The sequence below is a fragment of the Girardinichthys multiradiatus genome, chromosome 10 (genome assembly GCF_021462225.1).
Source record: "Girardinichthys multiradiatus isolate DD_20200921_A chromosome 10, DD_fGirMul_XY1, whole genome shotgun sequence".
NCBI classification, from domain to species: domain Eukaryota; kingdom Metazoa; phylum Chordata; class Actinopteri; order Cyprinodontiformes; family Goodeidae; genus Girardinichthys; species Girardinichthys multiradiatus.
This window is the reverse complement of record NC_061803.1, coordinates 6,760,793-6,781,174: the sequence shown is the minus strand read 5'-3', so window position 1 is coordinate 6,781,174 and position 20,382 is coordinate 6,760,793. Positions and strand designations below refer to the sequence as shown.

The 20,382-nt window shown below is 37.3% G+C and overlaps 1 protein-coding gene across 1 annotated transcript; it reads left to right on the top strand.

Annotated features, from left to right (window-relative positions):
• Positions 1 to 62: 62 nt before the first annotated feature.
• slc35g1 (solute carrier family 35 member G1) lies at positions 63 to 19,560 on the top strand. Its single transcript, XM_047377028.1, has 5 exons — positions 63 to 2,344; positions 12,122 to 12,296; positions 13,420 to 13,554; positions 13,678 to 13,874; positions 15,485 to 19,560. Exons 1-5 carry the CDS (start codon positions 2,014 to 2,016, stop codon positions 15,895 to 15,897), a joined length of 1,251 nt encoding a protein of 416 aa, XP_047232984.1. The 5' UTR covers positions 63 to 2,013; the 3' UTR covers positions 15,898 to 19,560.
• Positions 19,561 to 20,382: the final 822 nt, after the last annotated feature.

Sequence of the window (20,382 nt, the reverse complement as noted above, 5' to 3'; positions counted from 1 at the left end):
AATCTTTTCCTACCTCTTGAGCTGAGAAGTAAAGAAAAAAAATCTTCATAGCTTGAGAATTTCAGCAATGCTTCTGTAGTTTTAATTTAAAACACTTATTGTGATAGCTAATGACTTAAGACTAAGCTGAGTCGTAGTTTATTCTGCAATTATTGATTTATAACATACTATTATAAAAAGGTAGATGACACACATTTAGTATAAAACGCTTTCAAAATAATATAAACAGTAATACATATGCACTAATTGTGAATATTATTAAATACAATATAATATAATTGCACCAAAACTCAACTGACAAGTTTGGTCTGGAGTATTGTTTTTCATATTTTTAATTAAAGATGCATTGATCTGAAAAATTTCAGAACCATATTGATATAATTTAAAAAGAATATTACATTTCTTTTTCTGAGTACAACAAATAAAACATGCAGCAGGTTCTTTGATAGAGATAGTAGATTCGAAGCCAACACAGTTTCTGTCGTGTCTTAAGAAGTCTCTAAATGTCTTTCATTTAATTATCTCAACTTTAAGCCTTAAAAATCTGAATTATGTTTAGATTTTCCATTAAAGTTCCTAAATTTAATTTATTCACATCCTACGTTTGCACATCCTTTGTCATTTTCTTTGACTCTTCTTAATTTTTTACTTGATTTTTTTGTTAGGTTGGTTTTGAGAAATGCTCTGGGAGCAGCTATTCCTTGTATTTGTTGCAGTAATTAGGCTGTAATTACAGTCATAAAACTGGCTTAGCGTTGTATGTTTAGGGATTGAAAATGAAAACATCCTTGTAACCTGATCAACTACTAGCTCCTGCAGGAGAGTATTTAACGAGGTCTGGTTTGATAAAAACGGATTTCAATAGTTGGCTAAAACTTGTCATTATGATGCTTACTGCAAGGGTTACTGTGTAAAAGGAGGTAAAGTTGGCTGACTTAAATGCAAAACCCATTGGATCACATCCCAGTCCCACAAATACCAACATAAATTGACAGTTATATTTAACACAACTTTCTAAGTAAGTTAAGCATAGGTTTTTGAGTAATTAATTTAAGTCACTTCAATATTTGTTTCTAATTGATCTAGGTCTCAAATGTAATTATTATTTACCTCCTAAATGTTTTAAATGTAACATTTTAAACCTGCAAAAAGTCTTCAACAGAAAATAAAGGAATAACAAGATTATCTCCATTTGTGTATCAACAAAAACTGAAAAAATAAAATGCATCAGAGTATGCCATATTGGTTGATGCGGTTATAGACTGGATATAGTGTGATTTCTTGGTTTTAATAGAAAGCTCATTTTTAAGTATTTAATCTGCTGATCACTGATCAGAGTTGTTTAAGGTAAAACTGACCATTTTTGATATCTGGCTGATTACCTGGTGCACCGCTACGGAAATTGTCGATCTTGGGTGTCATGTATTGTTTTTTTTAAAAGACATTCATGTTTTTAAGGGCATATTAATGTAAAACAAAAAGACAATGAAGCCCTCCCCGTGTCAGACCATAACATTTGCAGCTTTTCATGATGAGCAAATAAATGAATAAGGATTTTGTGGCACTATTGACAAACAGGAGCTTATTACTTACTTATTAGTTACAGCTACATTATTAGTTTTTTTTAAATGCTAATCAACACTAAGAATAATTTCGTAAAAACTGGTTTGCATAATTGGGTTTAGTGCTTGTTATATTCATCTTACATAAATTCGTTTGTTCTAAAATGCATGAGAACTGAGATTTAACTGTCTGATATATCCCCAGACAACCAGTGAAAAGGGGCGTGAAGTGTAGGGTAAGGTTTTAGGTCCCCAGCAGGGCTGGTTCGGGTTCACTTCTGCCCCCCTGTGGATAAAACAACCACCGCATGGGAGCTTGCATAGTGCCACCAAGGTTTGTGATTAACCTTACGCTCTTGGTCTCTCAGGGCAGACACACAGAAGTCGGACAGCGCTCTCACCGAGGCATGCTGCCGCTCGGCTGTCACATCCTACAACCACCACCACCACCATGGGCGAGTGCAATCACTGTATGCGGGAACGGGCTTTAACCGTGGAGGACGACGTGACAGTGGCGTTCCACAAAGTTGTCAGCCATGACAACCAGAGCCGCTTCTGTAACGACCGAGAAGAAGACGCACATGACGATGTCGAGCAGACAGAGGAGACTGTTCATCTGCGAACTAACTGTTTTAAGGATGAAGATGCCGAAGAGGAGCAGGGGACGAGAGGAAGCGAAACTGTACTGGAAGGCAGCGGGAAGGAAACGCTGCTGTGCCTACCGGCGTTTTGCGTGAGAGGCAAGAAGACCGCATCTTCCGAAGAACAAAAAGTACCTGCGGGTAAGTGAACTCCTGAAGTCCTAAACTTCGCCTCACTGTCACTCGGGAAAGTTTATGACGAAAAGATGAGGCAGAGTTGACATGTAAAACAGCCAATCATTGGCTCCCTGCGTAGCTTTACGTTATACAACCGTGTTGCGTCATTTATTTGTGATAACAGATCTGTCACGTGTGTTCTAATAGCCTATAAACAGGAGCACAGTTGAACACCAGAACATGCATTTTTTTGTTTTCATATTTCTCCGTTGATCCGCGTTTTGATATTTTTTGATGTTTTCGTTCTACAGTGTTCTACATCAAAACCTATATTCGTTACCCACAAGTTTTCCATTTCTTCTACTTTTATTAGTCATGGTTGATATAAGAGGAGCTCGGTTGCTAAGCATGGGGCCTTCCTGTCAGCTCGGCTACTGTAAACTTTCTTAATTTTTCATCATCCCTGAAGAGGCTGGATGTATGGAAGCCCATTTTTGCCACTGTAAACACACACACAAAAAAAAGACCCCCACGAATTTTGACTTGACTACCTCATAATTGACTTAGCAATCATAATTATTACATAGTTGCAACAGGATATAGCTAAATTGAGTATGACAATATCTTGGGATTATGAGATAGATAAATTAGTATTATGAGCTAGCAATCTCATATGACATAGCTCATAAATTTGACTTAGCTATCATAATTATGAGATAGTATCAGGTTTAATTTATCATTTATTATTAAATGGATATGTCATTTTTATTTAGAAATCATATTTTTACATTTGATTCATGTATTTAAAAAGGGACAGTCCAGTATAAATGATCATGGCCAAAACTACTAAATATGAATGATACATTAGATTAAAACCAATCGCACCAGGCCTAGTCAAACCATGCTATAAGACTAAAAACACCAACCAAAAAAAGGTCTAAGAAATACACAAAAGTTTGGGGTTCACTGATTTGATAAATGAGCCACTATCTTCTAATTTTGAATAACTTGTCGCATACAAATTATATACTTTAGTACTTTTGGGTTACTTATTTCATTAATATGAAATTCTGATTCTGATGTATAACTTCTCATCACACTGTCTCATAATTATGACATAGTATCTCATAATGTTTTTAATAATTTTGTAGCTACAGCTAAACTCAAAATTATTTATTTCCCTGGCAGATTTAGATGTAAAATGAGGTCCATTCAAGTTTGTTTCTCATATGAAATGATACAGGCATCTCTCAAACAATATTAAGAAAACTGAAAAGGAGTCTCAGTTTTGAAAGAAAACTATCAGTTTTTGGTTTTTTTGGTACACTAGTGGCCTTTATTTTCATTCATTTTCAAAAGCAAGCAGACAGGATGGGTGGAGAGAGGGGAAGACATGCAGTACAGGTTTCCGGGGTCAGGACTTGAACCTGCGATAGGGTTATTTTGTCAAATTTTGTCAAATTATGATTTTCAATTAGAATTATTGATAAATATTAATCAGTAATCATAATCCCAACACAGTAATTAATTAATCGTTTTTGGCGAAACAGCAGTCAAACCATATGTTTTTGACTGTTCCACTGGTATTTTGACAATTTCTCTTTGGTACTAAACTCCAAATCTTTGAGACTGAAATACCTCCTTGTCATCATTCTGATCTTTAGCTCCTTCCACAGTTTCTCTGTTAGATTCAAGTCGGTACTTTGACTGGGCCACTTACTTACAGACAGCAGAAGCATGCTGGTAAAATTTGAAAATGTCTTTAAAGCTAAATCTGCCAGGGGTATGAATAATTTTGGGCTTAATTGTGAGGTAAGTAAGGTAAGGTAAGTTTATTTATATAGCGCTTTTCAGCAATGAGACACTCAAAGCGCTGTACATACAATTACCATACAATCACAAAGCAAATAAACACAGATACAGACACAGAAAAACAAATCAAATGATAAAATCAAACAACAGAGGTAATCAAAAAAACTAAAATAAAATAAAATAAAGAGAATAGAATGATGGACAAGAAAATTAAAGGAAAATTGGACTGAAAACGCAACTAATCATGCCTAGATGGCACAGTCAAAGGCCACTCTAAACAAATACGGTTTTAATCTTGATTTAAAGCAACTTAGGGTTTCGGCGCTTTTACAGTTTTCTGGCAGTTTATTCCAGATTAGTGGAGCATAAGAACTAAAAGCTGCTTCTCCATGTTTGGTTCTGGTTCTGGGTATGCAGAGTAGATTTGAGCCAGAAGACCTGAGAGGTCTGGGTGGTTGATACACTGACAACAAGTCTGTAATGTATTTTGGGGCTGAGCCATTCAGTGATTTATAGACTAACAAAAGTATTTTAAAGTCTATTCTCTGAGCTACAGGGAGCCAGTGTAGGACTTTAGAACCGGGATGATGTGCTCCACTTTCTTAGTTCTAGTGAGGACGCGGGCAGCAGCGTTCTGGATCAACTGCAGCTGTCTGATCCACTTTTTAGGCAGACCTGTGAAGACACTGTTGCAGTAATCAATTCTACTAAAGATTAATGCATGAATTAGTTTTTCAAGGTCCTGCTGAAACATTAGTCCTTTAATCCTGGAGATGTTCTTTAGGTGATAGAAGGCCGATCTAGTTACTACCTTTATGTGCCTCTGAAGGTTCAGGTCTGAGTCCATCACTACACCCAGGTTTCGAGCCTGACTGGTGGTTTCTAGCTGTATTAATTGAAGCTGTGTGCTAACTTTTAAACGCTCTTCCTTTGGTCCAAAGATTATTACTTCAGTTTTGTTTTGATTCAGTTGAAGAAAATTTCTTCTAAGCATTTACCCAGCGCTTGAATGGGTTCATAGTCACCTGGTGACATCGTAACGTATAGCTGTGTGTCGTCTGCATAGTTATGATAACTTACGTTGATGTTTATTAAAATCTGAGTTAGGGGGAGCATGTAGATATTGAATAGGAAGGGCCCTAAGATGGATTCTTGGGGAACGCCACATGTGATTTTTGTGGTCTCTGATGTAAAGTTACCTACTGACACAAAAAAGTCCCTGTCCTTCAAGTAGGATTTATACCAGTTGAGTGCTGTACCAGAAAGGCCGACACAGTTTTCCAGGTGCTCTAATAAAATGAAGTGATCAACAGTGTCGAATGCTGCACTAAGGTCCAATAATACCAGCACTGTGGTTCTTCCACAGTCTGCATTTATACGGATGTCATTGAACACCTTGACAAGAGCAGTCTGTACTGTGGTGAGCAGGAAGCCTGACTGGAAGACATCAAAGCGGTTGGTTGTTGTTAGGAAGTTGTTTAACTGCTGAAACACAGCTTTTTCAATAATCTTACTGATGAAGGGGAGGTTTGATATAGGCCTGCAGCTCTGTAGTAGCAGCTTGTCCAAGTTGCTCTTTTTCAATAGAGGTTTGATAATTGCTGTTTTTAGGGCGTGGGGGAAAACACCAGACAAAAGGGACGTGTTTATTATTTGAGTTAAATCAGATGTTATTACAGGCAAAGCTTTCTTATGGAAAGCTGTGGGTAAAAGATCGAGACAGCAGGAAGAAGAGCTTAGTTGCTGTACGATTTCTTCTAAGATTTTGCAGTGTATTTGGTGAAATTGGGAAATTATGTCAAAATCGGTTCTAGTTGGAGACAACTTTGGTACTGGAGTTGATGTGGATGTGCTGACTGCCCCTCTGATCTTTTGGGTTTTTTCAGTAAAGAATTTAGCAAATTCATTGCAGGCCCTGGTAGAGTGGAGTTCAGATGCTACACTTACGGGAGGGTTTGTTAACCTTTCGACCGCTAATGATGCACGGGCATTGTTAATGTTTTTGCTGATGATCTCAGAAAAGAAAGATTCCCTTGCATTTTTCAGTTGTAGGTTATATCTGTATAGTCTCTCTTTATAGATAATATAGTGAACCTGGAGTCCAGTCTTTCACCACCTGCGTTCAGCTTTTCAACACTCCTTTTTTTCACTTCTGGCTGGTGGAGCACTTCTCCATGGAGACATTTTCTTCCCAGAAACGACTTTCACTTTAATTGGAGCAATTGAATCAATGATGTCTGAGATTTTAGAATGAAAGTTATCTACGAGCTCATCTACAGTGTTACAGGGCAAAGTGGAGGTAGAAGAGTAAATCTGGTTAAAGGTTTCAGCAGCAACGTCGTTAAAGATGTGTTTTCTTATCATGTCTCTTTGGCAAACTGAGTCATTAGAGATGATGCTTTCAAAAATAACAGAAAAGTGGTCAGATAGAGCAACATCAGTTACAGACACCTTGGAAATGTTTAGACCCTTAGTGATGATCAAGTCCAAAATATGTCCCTGTTTGTGCGTTTGCTGTTGAACATGTTGAGTCAAACCAAACCTTCTAAGAGTGTCACATAGATCTATTTTACTTCTGTCTTCAGGATTGTCCATTCAATTCAATTCAATTCAAAAATACTTTATTAATCCCAAAGGGAAATTAAATGTTGTTATATCTCATATTATGAAGGTTTTCTCAAAGAGCCGTTGTAGATGCTGATGGCTGTGGGCAGGAAGGATCTCCTGTAGCGCTCCGTCTTACAGCAGATCTGAAGAAGCCTCTGACTGAAGACACTCTGTTGTTGTAGGACAGTCTCATGAAGAAGATGCTCAGGGTTCTCCATAATGTTCTTCATTTTATGAAGAATCCGTCTTTCCACAATGATCCCCAGAGGTTCCAGAGGAGTCCCCAGAACAGAGCCAGCCTTTTTTATCAGCTTGTTGAGCTTTTTTAAGTCCCTGGTTCTGATGCTGCTTCCCCAGCAGATGATGGCAGAATAGATCACACTCTCCACAACAGACGTATAGAAGATATGCAGCATCTTGCTGCAAACACCAAAGGACCTAAGCTTCCTCAAGAAGTACAGTCTGCTCTGTCCCTTCTTGTAGATGGCTTCACAGTTGCATCTCCACTCTAGTCTGTTGTCCAGGTGAACACTGAGGTATTTATACTCCTCCACCACCTCCATGTCTTCTCCCATGATAGAAATAGTTTTTGACTTATTCCTGTTTCTCTTAAAATCTACAATCATCTCCTTTGTTTTAGTCACGTTTAAAATGAGATGATTGTTTCCACACCATGCCACAAAGCGGTCCGCCACCTTCCTGTACTCAGCTTCTTGTCCATCTCTGATCCACCCCACGACTGCAGAATCATCCGAGTATTTCTGCAGATGACAGAAGTCTGTCTTGTGAATGTGAATGTTGAAATCTCCCACAATAATTAAACAGTCATAGTCAACACATATCACAGATAAAAGCTCATTAAAATCACTGAAAAAGTTTGTTTTGGACTTAGGGGTCCTGTAAATATTCAAGAACATGGTTCGGACCGGGCTCTTTACCTGGAGAGCCAAATATTCAAAAGAGTCAAATTTGCCCAGAAATACTTTTTTACACTCTAATAAATCTTTAAAAAAAAGTGGCCCCCCCTCCACCTTTTCTTTGCTGTCTGCTCTCACAAAGAAAATTGTAGTTCGGAGGCGTCGCCTCTATCAGAATGGGAGCTTCATTAAATTCATGTAACCATGTTTCTGTTAAAAACACCAAGATCGTGGTCAGTAATGAAGTCATTGTTTAAAAATGATTTTCCTGACAGAGATCTAATGTTCAGTAAAGCCAGTTTATATGACTTACTTGCTGATATTAACTCTGTGCCTGGTTGTACCTGACAGTTTATGGCTTTGTTGATTGTTTATTACTGTCTCTTATCCTTTTGGCTTTGTTCTTTCTGTCATGTATAAGCACAGAGATTTTACAACTATCTCCTATTAGGAGCCCAAGTTTTTCCAGGACATGCTCATTTCTGATAGAGTTACCACTGGGGCCCAGACTGTATCACAGAGAAGTGATTTGAAGGTCCTGATTAGGAGGAGATAGATTAGGAGGTGGTGGAGGTCTGCGGCATTTGGAAGATGTTGGTTTGGTAGCAGGGCCTCGGCCACGGGGGGTGTTGAATGGAGAAGATGTCAGAGCCATTTGGGTCCCGATTTTAAGAGCTCCTTTCATGTTATCAGAATCCAGTAAAGCAAAAAGCGGGCTCAGTGGGGAGATGGGAGAGTTCTGTGCGGTCTGGGTCAGGGTCTGGGTTGAGGGGTGTTTACCGGGGGTGTCGGTCTGGATCTGGGTTTGGGGGGATGGGGGTATAATGGGGGGGTCCACTTCTCCTGTGGATTTCGACGGGGAGACCTTTTGTGATGACCTCTCTTTCTCAGCCAACTGGCTGATTGTTTCTGCTGGAGCTGTTAGAGGCAGCGTTATCATTGTTGTTGATACTCCATGTTCTCTGCTGAAGGTCGAAGCTGCTGGCAGATTATTTACTGAATAGAAGAGATTAGATGTGAGACGTCTGGCTCCTGGCTAGTTCAAACAGAAACCATCTTGCTTGAAAAGGTGTCTTTTTTCCCAAAAAATATTAAAGTTGTCGATGAAGTTCACAGGTGTGGTGGCACATGTTTGTTTCAACCACTTATTAATCATCAGAAGTCTCAAAAAAATCTCATCTCCACAGAAAATCGGTGCAAAGGGTCCGCTGAGAAATACCTTGATATTGAGACCTCCAACAATATTCAGAAGACGAGTGAAATCCTCCTTCAGTCTTTCTGATTTTTTCTTAGCCACGTCATCCATGGCTCCACAGTGTATAATAAGGTTTTCTAGAGACGGGCGCTTTTCGGTGATTGCAAGAATATTCTCTGAGATATCAGAGACCACGTTACTGGTACCAATCATAACTTCTGTGTTTTTCTTGTTGCAGAAGTTTTTAATCCCATCCACAGCTGTGTTGCCCACTATTAGGGTTCTTGGTCCGGTGGGGCGCTTTTTCTCTGGCAATTTAGGAGAAGACTGTTTAGAATGAAGGTTGTTCTCAAACCTTTTATTGTTCTCAGAAGATGGATCATTTTCCTGGTTTTCATTCTGTAGTGGAGCAAATCTGTTTTGGAGGGGAATTACATTATTTCCAGCTGTCTCACTCCTATCAGTTGTTGTGACATCATCTCGCTGTCGAAGTCTCCTATTCCCAGGGGAAACGGGGGCATTTCTCCTTAATTCTGGCCATTCTAATTTATTTAATTGCTGAGATCTTCCAGTGAGTCGTCCACCTTGATTTTTTGGGCATGCCCCTAAAACATGCCAGGGGGGACTGCCGGTAGGTTTATTCTAAGTGTTCTGATTGCCGGCTGAGTTGTTGAGCTGGCTGTCACTGTTTGGGATCACAGGCAGACTTGAATCATCGCTGTACCCCATATTCACCTCTATTCGGTGGATTTTCATCTCCAAAACAGCCAATTTCTGTAAATGTTTGTCGAAGTCCTCTGTGGTGAAGGGTGGCATTTTGTACTGATTAGTTGGCGTCAACTTGTCCTGCTTTCGAGTTCAATTATAAAAACGTCAAAGTCCTTTAAAAAAAAAAATAATAATAATAATAATAATAATAATCCTTGGGAGTTGCTGGTAAGAAGTTGTTTTAGTCCAATATTTCCATAATTTTGGCTAAGAGATAAAAAGTTAGGAGTAAAAGAATGCAAGCAAGCAGGGAGCTTAGGAGAAAAGCCTAACTGTAACTTAGTATCTGAGAACTATAACTGACAGTCACAGTTTTGACTTGGCCATCTTAGAATCATGATTCACTATTTTATAATTATGAGCTAGCTAAATGATTTTTTTATTACATTGGCAGAAATGGCCTTCCATAGATGACTCTGCACTTTTACAGTAATGAGATTAGCATCTTTGATTCAAGTCCCAGCCTTGTCCTCCTCTTGTAAAAAACACATTGTTAAGAATGTTGACTGAGACCTTAAACTTAAAGCTACAGTGCTAAACTTACTTTGTGTGTTGTTTATTCAGCTTCTATGAGAAAGAGCCTATTAACAAAAGAGGCATGTTTCCCCATATGTGTTTCCTTGTTCTTAATAGAGTGACTATTTACTTTTGGGTATTTGTGTACTTTGACTATTTGTACTATGCCCTAGGCAATAAAAAAGACATACTAAGTTTCAGCAGAAGCAGCTTTAATTGATAAAACTCAAAATTATACTAAATTTTTGTTGTTTAAACCACAAACCTAGCCATTTTTATATTTTATACCTTTCTACTTTTTAAGTTGAAAAAGTGATCATGAAAAACTGTACAAGTTGCATGAAGTGTGAAAAAAAGGTTGGTTATAAAAAGATAACATCAAAGTAATAACAGAGAGGTGTTTGCCGCTCCATAAAAAAACGTTATAACTACTTGTGACTTTGAAAAATCTCCCTAGTTTTAACAATTTAGGAATAAAATTAAAACATTTGAACATAAACTAGTTAAAAACTCTTAACATACAGCTAAAAGTTTTCCTTTTGTTGTTTTTTATGCACTCGAGCACCATTACATTAAAAACAGACGCTAGTTCTAAAATCTTTTCCATTTTCTTTCTTTTTTGTTTATAGCTCATTGAAAATAAACTTTGAAAGTAAGGAACACTTTGCTCCAGTTTGAAAAATCAATGTATTTCTTTTGTTTGAAACCAGGCATGCCAAAATTTTTTTCTATAGATGAGAGGAAACATCATATCAGTTCAAACCTCTTATTCAATATAGTTGAGTGCTTTATTAATGCTTATGCCATACTTGCATATCTAATTCAATTCAACTCAGTTTTATTTATATAGCGCCAATTCACAACACATGTTGTCTCAAGGCACTTCACAACAGTCAGGTTCATACATTCCAATTAATCCTAACCATTGAACAGTTCAGTCAGATTCAGTTATTTATTCAAATTGGATAAAAAGTTTTTCTATCTAAGGAAACCCAGCAGATTGCATCGAGTCAGAGACTTGCAGCATTCACTCCTCCCGGATGAGCATGTAGAGACAGTGGACAGTCACTGGCGTTGACTTTGCAGCAATCCCTCATACTGAGCATGCATGTAGCGACAGTGGAGAGGAAAAACTCCTTTTTAACAAGAAGAAACCTCCAGCAGAACCAGAACCAGGCTCAGTGTGAGCAGCCATCTGCCACGACCGACTTGGGGTTTGAGAGAACAGAGCAGAGACACAAAAAGAACACAGAAGCACTGATCCAGGAGTACTTTCTATGGGAAGGAAAAGTAAATGTTAATGGATGTAACTCCTTTAGTCGTCTCACCTAGAAAGAAAGAACAGATAAACTCTGAGCCAGTTTTCAAGGTTAGAGTCTGAAAGAGAGCACATAGAGTTAGTCACAGTAAAAGCTCATCTAAGAGGGGATTACACATCCTATATGATAAAAACACGCTGTGAAGAGCATTGTGCCAAATGGAGGATGTGTTTTATTTTTTTCAAACAATGAGTTGCAAGACAACGCCAAAACCACATTCTGCAGAGTTTGCAACAGCATGGCATTCTTTTGTAATTTTCTACACTGTCACATTTTTTTTCTTAAAACTGGGTTTTAAATATTGGAAATTTCCAGCATACAAAGTTAAAAAGTAGGAAACACTCATTTCAAGAACAAAGAAAGATGACTGTCTATTCCCAGACTGAACTGTAATTTTTTGCAAACATTTTAATTTGTTGCTCTCCAGGCAGCTTGTACAAACATTTCACCACAGTGTTTGTTTGGTGGATCTTTGGGTGCCCCAAAGAGCTCAGAGAAACACACAGAGCTCCTCTGTCTCATTCTGCTGTCATATTATGAATACATTATTTTTGTTTAAATCATATATGGTATATTAAGAATCCTCTTAGCTAAAAAAAAGTATATTTCCTTACTTCATATGAATCTTTAACGGTCTGGTATTTTCTTCTCTTCTTCTTGTGCCCAGAGAAACCAAAGAGATGTCCCGGTCTGGGTTTGTTCTATGCTTTCCTGTCTACGGTTTTCTTCTCCATCATCGCCCTGCTGGTGAAAACCATCCATGGAATCCACGCCATTGAGATCAGCGCCATACGCTGCTTCTTCCAGATGCTTTTTGTTATGCCGTTACTCATCTACCACAAGTAAGCAGGACGTCTACTCCTACTGTGTTTTTAGGAACATTAGCTCAGAAAAACATTGTTCGAGAAATGTAATAATGTCATCCCACTGTTCATGGAAATCCATGCAGGATGATCTCAGTATTCAAAAGGTTATTATGAATGATTCTTTCATTTATAACAAACCTGCATTTGTTTAGTAAATTACAGTGCCTTAAATTCTATGCATACCCCTTGAAATTGTCGATATTTTGTCATGTTGCAACCACAAACATTAATGTTTTGGGATTTTATAAGGTAGACAAGCCTGAAGCAGCACATGATTGTGAAGTGGGAGGAAAAATGATGCATGATTTTCAAACACTGTTGCAAATGAAAATCTAAAAAGCTTGGTATGCATTTGTTTTTGGTCCATCTTACTTGAATAAGTCTAAATAAAATCTGGCCTTAATAAAAGAGTGACTAAAGGATAGCCACAAAAAGTCCCATTTGGATTTTGCCGCAGGCCATTTAGGGACAGAGCAAACGTGGAAGAAGGTGCTCAGGCCAGATGAGACCAAAACTGAACAGTCTGGCCAACATGCTAAACATTATTATTGTGGTGTAAGGCCTAACACAGGCCATTAAACTGAACAAATCATCCCGATGGTTAAAAATGGTGGTAGCAGCATGCTGTGGGACTGCTTTTCTTCAGCAGGAAACAGTTTAAAGTTTATTGGAAGCTGATTGGAGGGACAATATTGGAAGAAAAGCTGTTAGAAGCTGCAAAAGATTCAAGACGGGGCCGGAGGTTTACCTTCCAGCAGGACTACAATCCTAAACAAACAGTCAGATCTACATTGGCCCAGCTGAAGTCCATATCTAAATCCGACTGACAATCTTTGGCATAACACAGCTTACATTTTAGATTTTTAATTGTAAAACATTGTGGAGACTGTGTATCATTTACTTTCCACTTCACAACTGTACACTGCTTTGTTTTTCTATCACAAAAAATCCCTTTTTATCTGAAATCATTTCAGTCCCTACATTGTTTTTTCATCACCTTCAACTAACTTCTTTCAGTGTCATTTATACATGAATGCATCTCTGTCAATCCTGCTTCACCTAACATACATCCATCATCCTGATGTATCTGCTCCTCCAGAACAGGTTTCCTTGGTCCCCGAGATAAACGTATTTATCTGGTGCTTCGGGGTTTCCTTGGTTCCAATGCAATGATCCTGCTCTACTATGCAGTTCAGCAGATGCCACTGGCAGATGCCACTGTCATCATGTTCAGGTGAGTGCTGGTAAAATCCTAACTATGTTCAATTTAAATATATATAAAGTTTCATTTAAAAACTGATTTTCTGCTCTTGTTTTGCTTATTCATCCATGAAATTCTTGCAACTGATCTCAAAAGCAATCCAGTATTTACCTCGATCCTGGCTTGGATTTTCCTCAAAGAGAAATGTACAATCTGGGACTGCGTGTTCACTGTGTTTACCTTAACCGGAGTCATCCTCATCGCTCGGCCGCCGTTCCTTTTCGGCGAGCATCTCAGCGGCATCGAAGACAACTACACTAACCACGTCAAGGGAACTGTTGCCGCCTTTGGAGGTGACAAAATGAATACTTGTTTGACTCCTTTGTTGTGCTGATTAAAATATATGCTGAGGGATTTTTGCTCACACATTAGGCTTAGCTCCTTCTTATTTATCACGTTCATTATCCGTAGTGGCTTTCCTCCCCTCAAATACTTTGTCAGTTACATTTATAAGCACCAGCACAAGCCGTAGTAAGATGGAACGTTTGATTGGTGGAAAAAGGGATTTGTGGTGTTTGACTGCCCCCGTACAGAAATTGCACACCAGTCTTTCACTTCCAAACACTTTGACAAATGTTCCAGTTAAATAATGTCATTAGAAGTTTACTTCTGACTCTCAAGTCCTGATTAATTTTCCTTTTGATTCACACAAATGTGTTAAATTGTATCACAAATGACTAGAGCCATGGAGTCTGAGATCTGTGTTCAGTTTCTTTCCTTCCGTTTTCCCTTTTGAGAGCAATCCTGCATTTAAACCGGAAACACAGGTGGAGCATTGTAGAGACAAAGAGCCATTATATTTACTAAAATAGGCTTCTGTGCTCATGTTAGTCAGCACAGTCTTAGTTCACCTGATTTTCAGGATTTTCTGGAAGTGCACAGACAGCAGTTGGACATTGCAGTGTGAAACTTGTATACCATGATACTTAGATGAGACACATGCAAGGTGTTTCTGTTGAGATTCTTTGCTGATTACAGCTCACAGCTAGTATCCTGTTTCTCAAACAAAATTCAAATATTATATGAGAACAAAATAGAAGACCTCAAATACATAACTTTCAGCTCAAATAAAAGTATATCCATGTACTGTACAGTATATGCACTCAATAGTCAGGCTCGGTTTTCTTTTAGAATTACTGAAGCGTGGCATGGAGGCGGTCAGCCTGTTCTGCTGAGGTGTAATAGAAGCCCAGGTTGTTTTGACAGCGGCCTTCAGATCATCTGCATTGGTTAGGTCTGTTGTCTCTCATCTTCCTCTTAAAAAATACCTCATAGATTCTCTATTGGGTTTAGTTCATAGGTGTTGTTATTTTTGATAAGTGTGGACAGGTACCAAGTCCTGCTAAAAAAAATGAAATTGACCTCTTCATAAACTTGTCAGCAAAGGGAACCATGAAGTGCTTTGAAATTCCCTGGTAGATGTCTGCACTACGTTTGTACTTAATGAAATCCACACTTATTTACCCCTTTTTATATCACATTTTTTCCTTCCACTAAACTTCCACTGTTAATATACTTGGATAAAGCAACATCAATCTTATTCAGCAATGACCTTTTGTTGCCTCCGTTCTTTTTGAAGGATGTAAAGCAGTGAGTAAGCAGTCTTTCACATGATTTTTTTAGGCTCTGACAGAAATTTTCTGGTTTACAGTTTCTATTTTATATGGGCTTGTATAATATTATTATTATTATTATTATTATAGATTTTCTTTGCAAGTCGAGTTCTATATTACAAAAAAGAACAGACAATAAAAAATTAAAGAGCAAAAATAGATAAAGAAACAAACAAATTCTTTGAAGAACTTAATTATTTAGAAAATTGTGTACCAGTCAATGTGAAGTTGTTTATAGAATAACATAAGGAGGTTTTCTTGTAGTCTTATACTCAATACCTTTTTTTCAGGCGCGATTGCAGCTGCTTTCACTATTGTTGTTCTGCGAAAGATGGGGAAGAGCGTCCATTACTACCTCTCTGTGTGGTACTACGCCGTCATTGGCCTCATCGAGTGCGTTATCATTGTATCCATTCTCAGCGAGTGGAAACTTCCGTCCTGTGGCCAAGATCGTTGGATCCTAATGCTGATTGCTGTTCTGGGCATCACTGGCCAGACCTTCCTCATAAAGGCGTTGCAGATCGAGAAGGCTGGACCTGTGGCCCTGACGCGGACAGTGGATGTAGTACTGGCATTTTTCTTCCAGTTCATTTTCTTTAATCGTGCGCCGACATGGTGGAGCCTCGGAGGGGCGCTGTGCGTCGTGTTGAGCACCAGCGGAGTGGCACTTAGGAAGTGGTATGACAGCTCTCGCAGGAGCTGAGAAAAGGAATACATGTATAGGTACCAATCAGATGTTTGCTTACACTTATCATGGGCATGAATTACATACTAACTTGACCTTTTTATGATGCATTTGAAATAGTCCTTTTTCATCATTGAATTCATATACAAGAAGCAACTGCAGGGGTTTAGAAACAATTTTGTGAGTTTATCTACTCCACACATGATTTAAATTCTCCATACAGGGTCAAATATATACATACACCGCCATTTATTTAGATAAACCGTCTCTTAGCAAGTTGCAGAGAAACCCTAACATTTTGGCATAATTATGACTAAATATTTCACTTCCCTTTTTACCAAATCTATATAGTTCTTTTAAAATTTGTTTGGTTTCATGCCATGGGCCTGGCTTTTAAGCCAATTGTTCAAGCTTAATGTTTGGTATCATTGTACTTTTTGGAACATTCAGTTACATCCAAGTATCAACAATCTAGCTATTGACTGCAGGTGATGTTGAGTTATTTGGAGGAAGTACTGCATCTTCATTATTCCACCTAGTTTATACAATACACTAATACTTCTAGGAGCTAAACAAACCCACAGCATGATGTTGCCACCACCATGCTTGACATTATGTGTTAATTTTAGGTTTGACTCCTCCATACATTCTTATTGTCTTGTTGGACAAAAAGCTCAATATTTGTATTCTCTGGCTATAAATCTGCAGAAGAGATTGGGCTTGTTCATGCAGGCAGCTGAAAATTTCATTAAAATTTAAAGGTGTTGATTTGGGAGAAAGGGTTTCTTTCTTGGTGGTACCCCCTCAGTTCATGTTGATGTGAAACTGGCTGTATTGCGGACAATGACTCTGAAATCCCAGCATCTTCTTTTCTTTCATCAGAGGTTTATTTTTTGGGTGAGGTGGTCGAAACTTTAATAGAATTGATTGTTCGAACTGGAAGATAATTATTTCTTCTTTTTAAAAATCAGTAATGTTTTATATTATACCATCATGCCTAGAAAAAGGAACAGTTCTAAAACATCATTAAAAGCCCAAAGTTATTGACATTCATGTCCATGATGGGTTTTCTGACCGATAGTTCATTATTTTCTTTTTTGTTAGTTTACCCTGTACTTTGGTACCTATTTAAAAGCAGATGCAAATGCAGACCACATTTACAAGTGGTCACATATGAGTGTGAGTTTGTGATAGACTGAGTGTGAGTTTGTTGATTCTCAAGAGTCAACTTGTGCAGTTTATTTTATTGTGTGCATTTATTTTGCATAAAATCAACTGTCTGCAGGGAATAAGAGGAGGAAAATTCTTTAAAAGCAATATCCTGCTATTTGTAGGTAGCTTTCCTAAATGAAATGACAAGTTCTTATACTCTAGTTTAAAATGATTGAAACAGTTTTAGAAGATGCCCAATGTCCCATTTTTCTTTTACTTAAATAGAAGGCCAAAGAGAGACCATTTTTGTTGAATCACATTACTTAGAAAAATACTAGTTTTTATTTATTTTATAGTGATTTGCATTAGGCTCTAATGAGATGAGGTTATTCAAAATAAAATCTCAGCATTAGCTAAAAAATTATATCCTAAAAACAGTCTTTTAGTGTGATTCCCCTAGGGGTTTACAATGTTTTTTTTTATAATGCACAGATTATAAATGCACCTAAATGCCACCCAATTATTTTCCACCTCTGTGCTATACTTAAAGTGCCTTATGTAGGGAAATTATACTAATACAAATAAACAATCATAAAAGACAGCTACGTTTGCATTATTTGGCAGTATTATTAAATGTGTAAAATGCCTTAAATTAATACATTATTTTTTTTGCTGTACAATACTTCCACACTTGAGCTCAGACCTTTTATTTCAGCAAATGTGTTGAAAATGGGGGTAAAAAAAATCCTACAGCAAGAAATACTGTACATCTGCTTTACTTGAATGTAATATTCCTTTGTATTTTTAATAATCAGGGTCATATGTGTACCTCCCCGGAAAAATCCTCATATACATTTATTTTATAGGGATTGTTACTGGTGCCATTAAATGTGGCAAGTGGTCTTTTTTTTTAGATACAGCTATTTTTCCTATTGTTGGATTTTATTACCTATGGAATAAAATTAACTAGGGGAACAAAAATTCTACAGCTTTCAGGGTGATATTATACTAAACAACAATAAAAGATTCATTTGTTTAAAGGCTTTTTTACATCTTTGCCAGCAGAACCAAGTCGACTAGAGGACCCTGTAATCTACCTGCAAAATATCCTTTACATGGAAATGCTTACAGGCCACACTGATTTCCTTCATCAGTGTATTTCTAGCACTTTAAGATCATCTAACATGCAATCAGTAAAACTGGAGTAGTTCAGATGTTTTGTTTGAATGTTTTTCTCAGTTAACATGAGCTATTCTGAACATGGCACCTTATCACATGATCAGAGCTTCACCCACTAGAATACCAAAACGTTTTGCAACATCTGCAACACAATGGAGCTTTTATAAATACGGTAATTTCTGTTTTAATTTTTCTTAAAAACAAAACAGAAAAACAGAACCAGTTTTTTCATCCATATGGCATTTGACTGACCTCAGACATTTAAGTTGGTTCATTTAAACATGCTCCTAACATAACCCAGATCATTGAGTTTAACAGTGGAGAATCACAACGTGACTCTTCTTGGGCTAAGTTGTCACTGTAAGTAGCATTTGTTACTGCATAAATAAGTTAAATTCTCAGAAAATGTAAACACATTTCCTAAAAAAATATATCAAAGCAGAGCAGTTCTAAATGCAATGATGTTTATTTATTTGGATTTTAAAAGGTTGACATGTGTATCTCTAAAGTAAAATCCGTTCTTACATGTAAGCCTTATGTTTATCTCAGACATTGTTGTGCAGTACAATAACTATTACCATCTCAGCGCAGCTTTAATTCTTTATTTGACACTGTTTAATCTGGGAGAATGTAACAAAACAGTTGATGAGATTACTACTACCTGGCTGCTACTTCATATCCCAAAGTTTCTTCGTTTATACAAACTTTATTCATGTTAGACCTGTTAGGAAATGTTTCAGACCAACTGTACAGGTGAAATTTGTCCATTTATACAGTACATCCTGTCACAACTCCTTGAAATCTGAGTTTGCACAATTCAGCTTTAATAAAATCATAGGTCGTTGGTGACTTGTGATCATTTCTCTCCCATGTGCCTTCTGAAGGAAGGAAAACGGAATATGTATGGAATAGACATGGTGCATGTGGTCACTTTAACAAGAGATGCAACTCACTCTATGCAGGTAGAAAGTCTTGTATTAGAGTAACTCAAGAGTTGATCTGATTTGATTGCTGTTTCATTTGCTGTGTTTTTTTTATTTATTATGCCAGCATAAACTGTTAGATCAGAACACTTAGGTTTATCATTCAGCTTAATTAAATTGCCGCTTAAACAACAACTGGGGTATACCATTCAATAAAAGCAAAGCAGTTATATTAGTAAAATCTTATAAAAAGCATTACATGGACACATCTAGTAACACAGTTTGTGCAATTTTTTATACTGAGCTTCAAACTCTTTTCTATTTCTGTATGTCAACCAACAAATTGTTTAAAATGTATGTATTTCTTCCTAGTTGCAGAGGATTTTAGTATATTATTTTTTCATAATAAACTCTTTCAATTTACAAATCCAACTGTTCAGGATTTTGATTTGCAATGTTTTTCTTTTTTTCCTTCTTGTGCACAGGTCACTATAGTAGACATTTTTACAAATGCTGCTTTCTTGTATGTCTGTGAGGCACCTGCTCAACACACAAGGGTGTACACTCCCCATTGGTTGGAGATGAATAAATGCAATAGAAAACATGTTCAGGGCACAAATGACAGATACAATGTATTTTTATATCTGGTTTTATATCTGAGATCTTTACAAGTAAAACAAAAAAAATTTAAACCATTAACATCTAATGACTAATACAATTGCCAAAATGCTGAAGTACGAATTTGATATTGGGAAGAAAGTGCAATAAATCATCCGTCCATTGTAGTGGACATCATCCATCACTGGCTATATTTTGACTGAAATTTACTAACGTTATACTTTTCTTAAATATTTCAACAGCAATATGTGTTTTTGCCTTGAAAAGCACCTTGCAGCCTGAGTAGTCAGCTGCTCTGCTGTAAAACAAAACAAGCATATTGCACTATGACAATCTGGCTTCATTTTCTTCTTTTCTTTATATAAAAATAGTTGTACAAAGTCAAATTCCTTGTTTGTGCACACAATCTTTGTCAGTAAAGTGAATTCTGTGCTATTTATTTTTTTCCCAATCAATTCATTAAAAGTACCTTACAAGTTGTGCCCTTTAAACATCAGTGAAAGCCGTGGAAAACACTTGAACTCCATAGAGCTCCTGACTGTACTCAGAGTGACCTAACAATTGAGTCAATAAATGACAATTGCACAAAAACTAGGCTGAACAGGCTATTTCCAGAGACCCAGACAGGCAG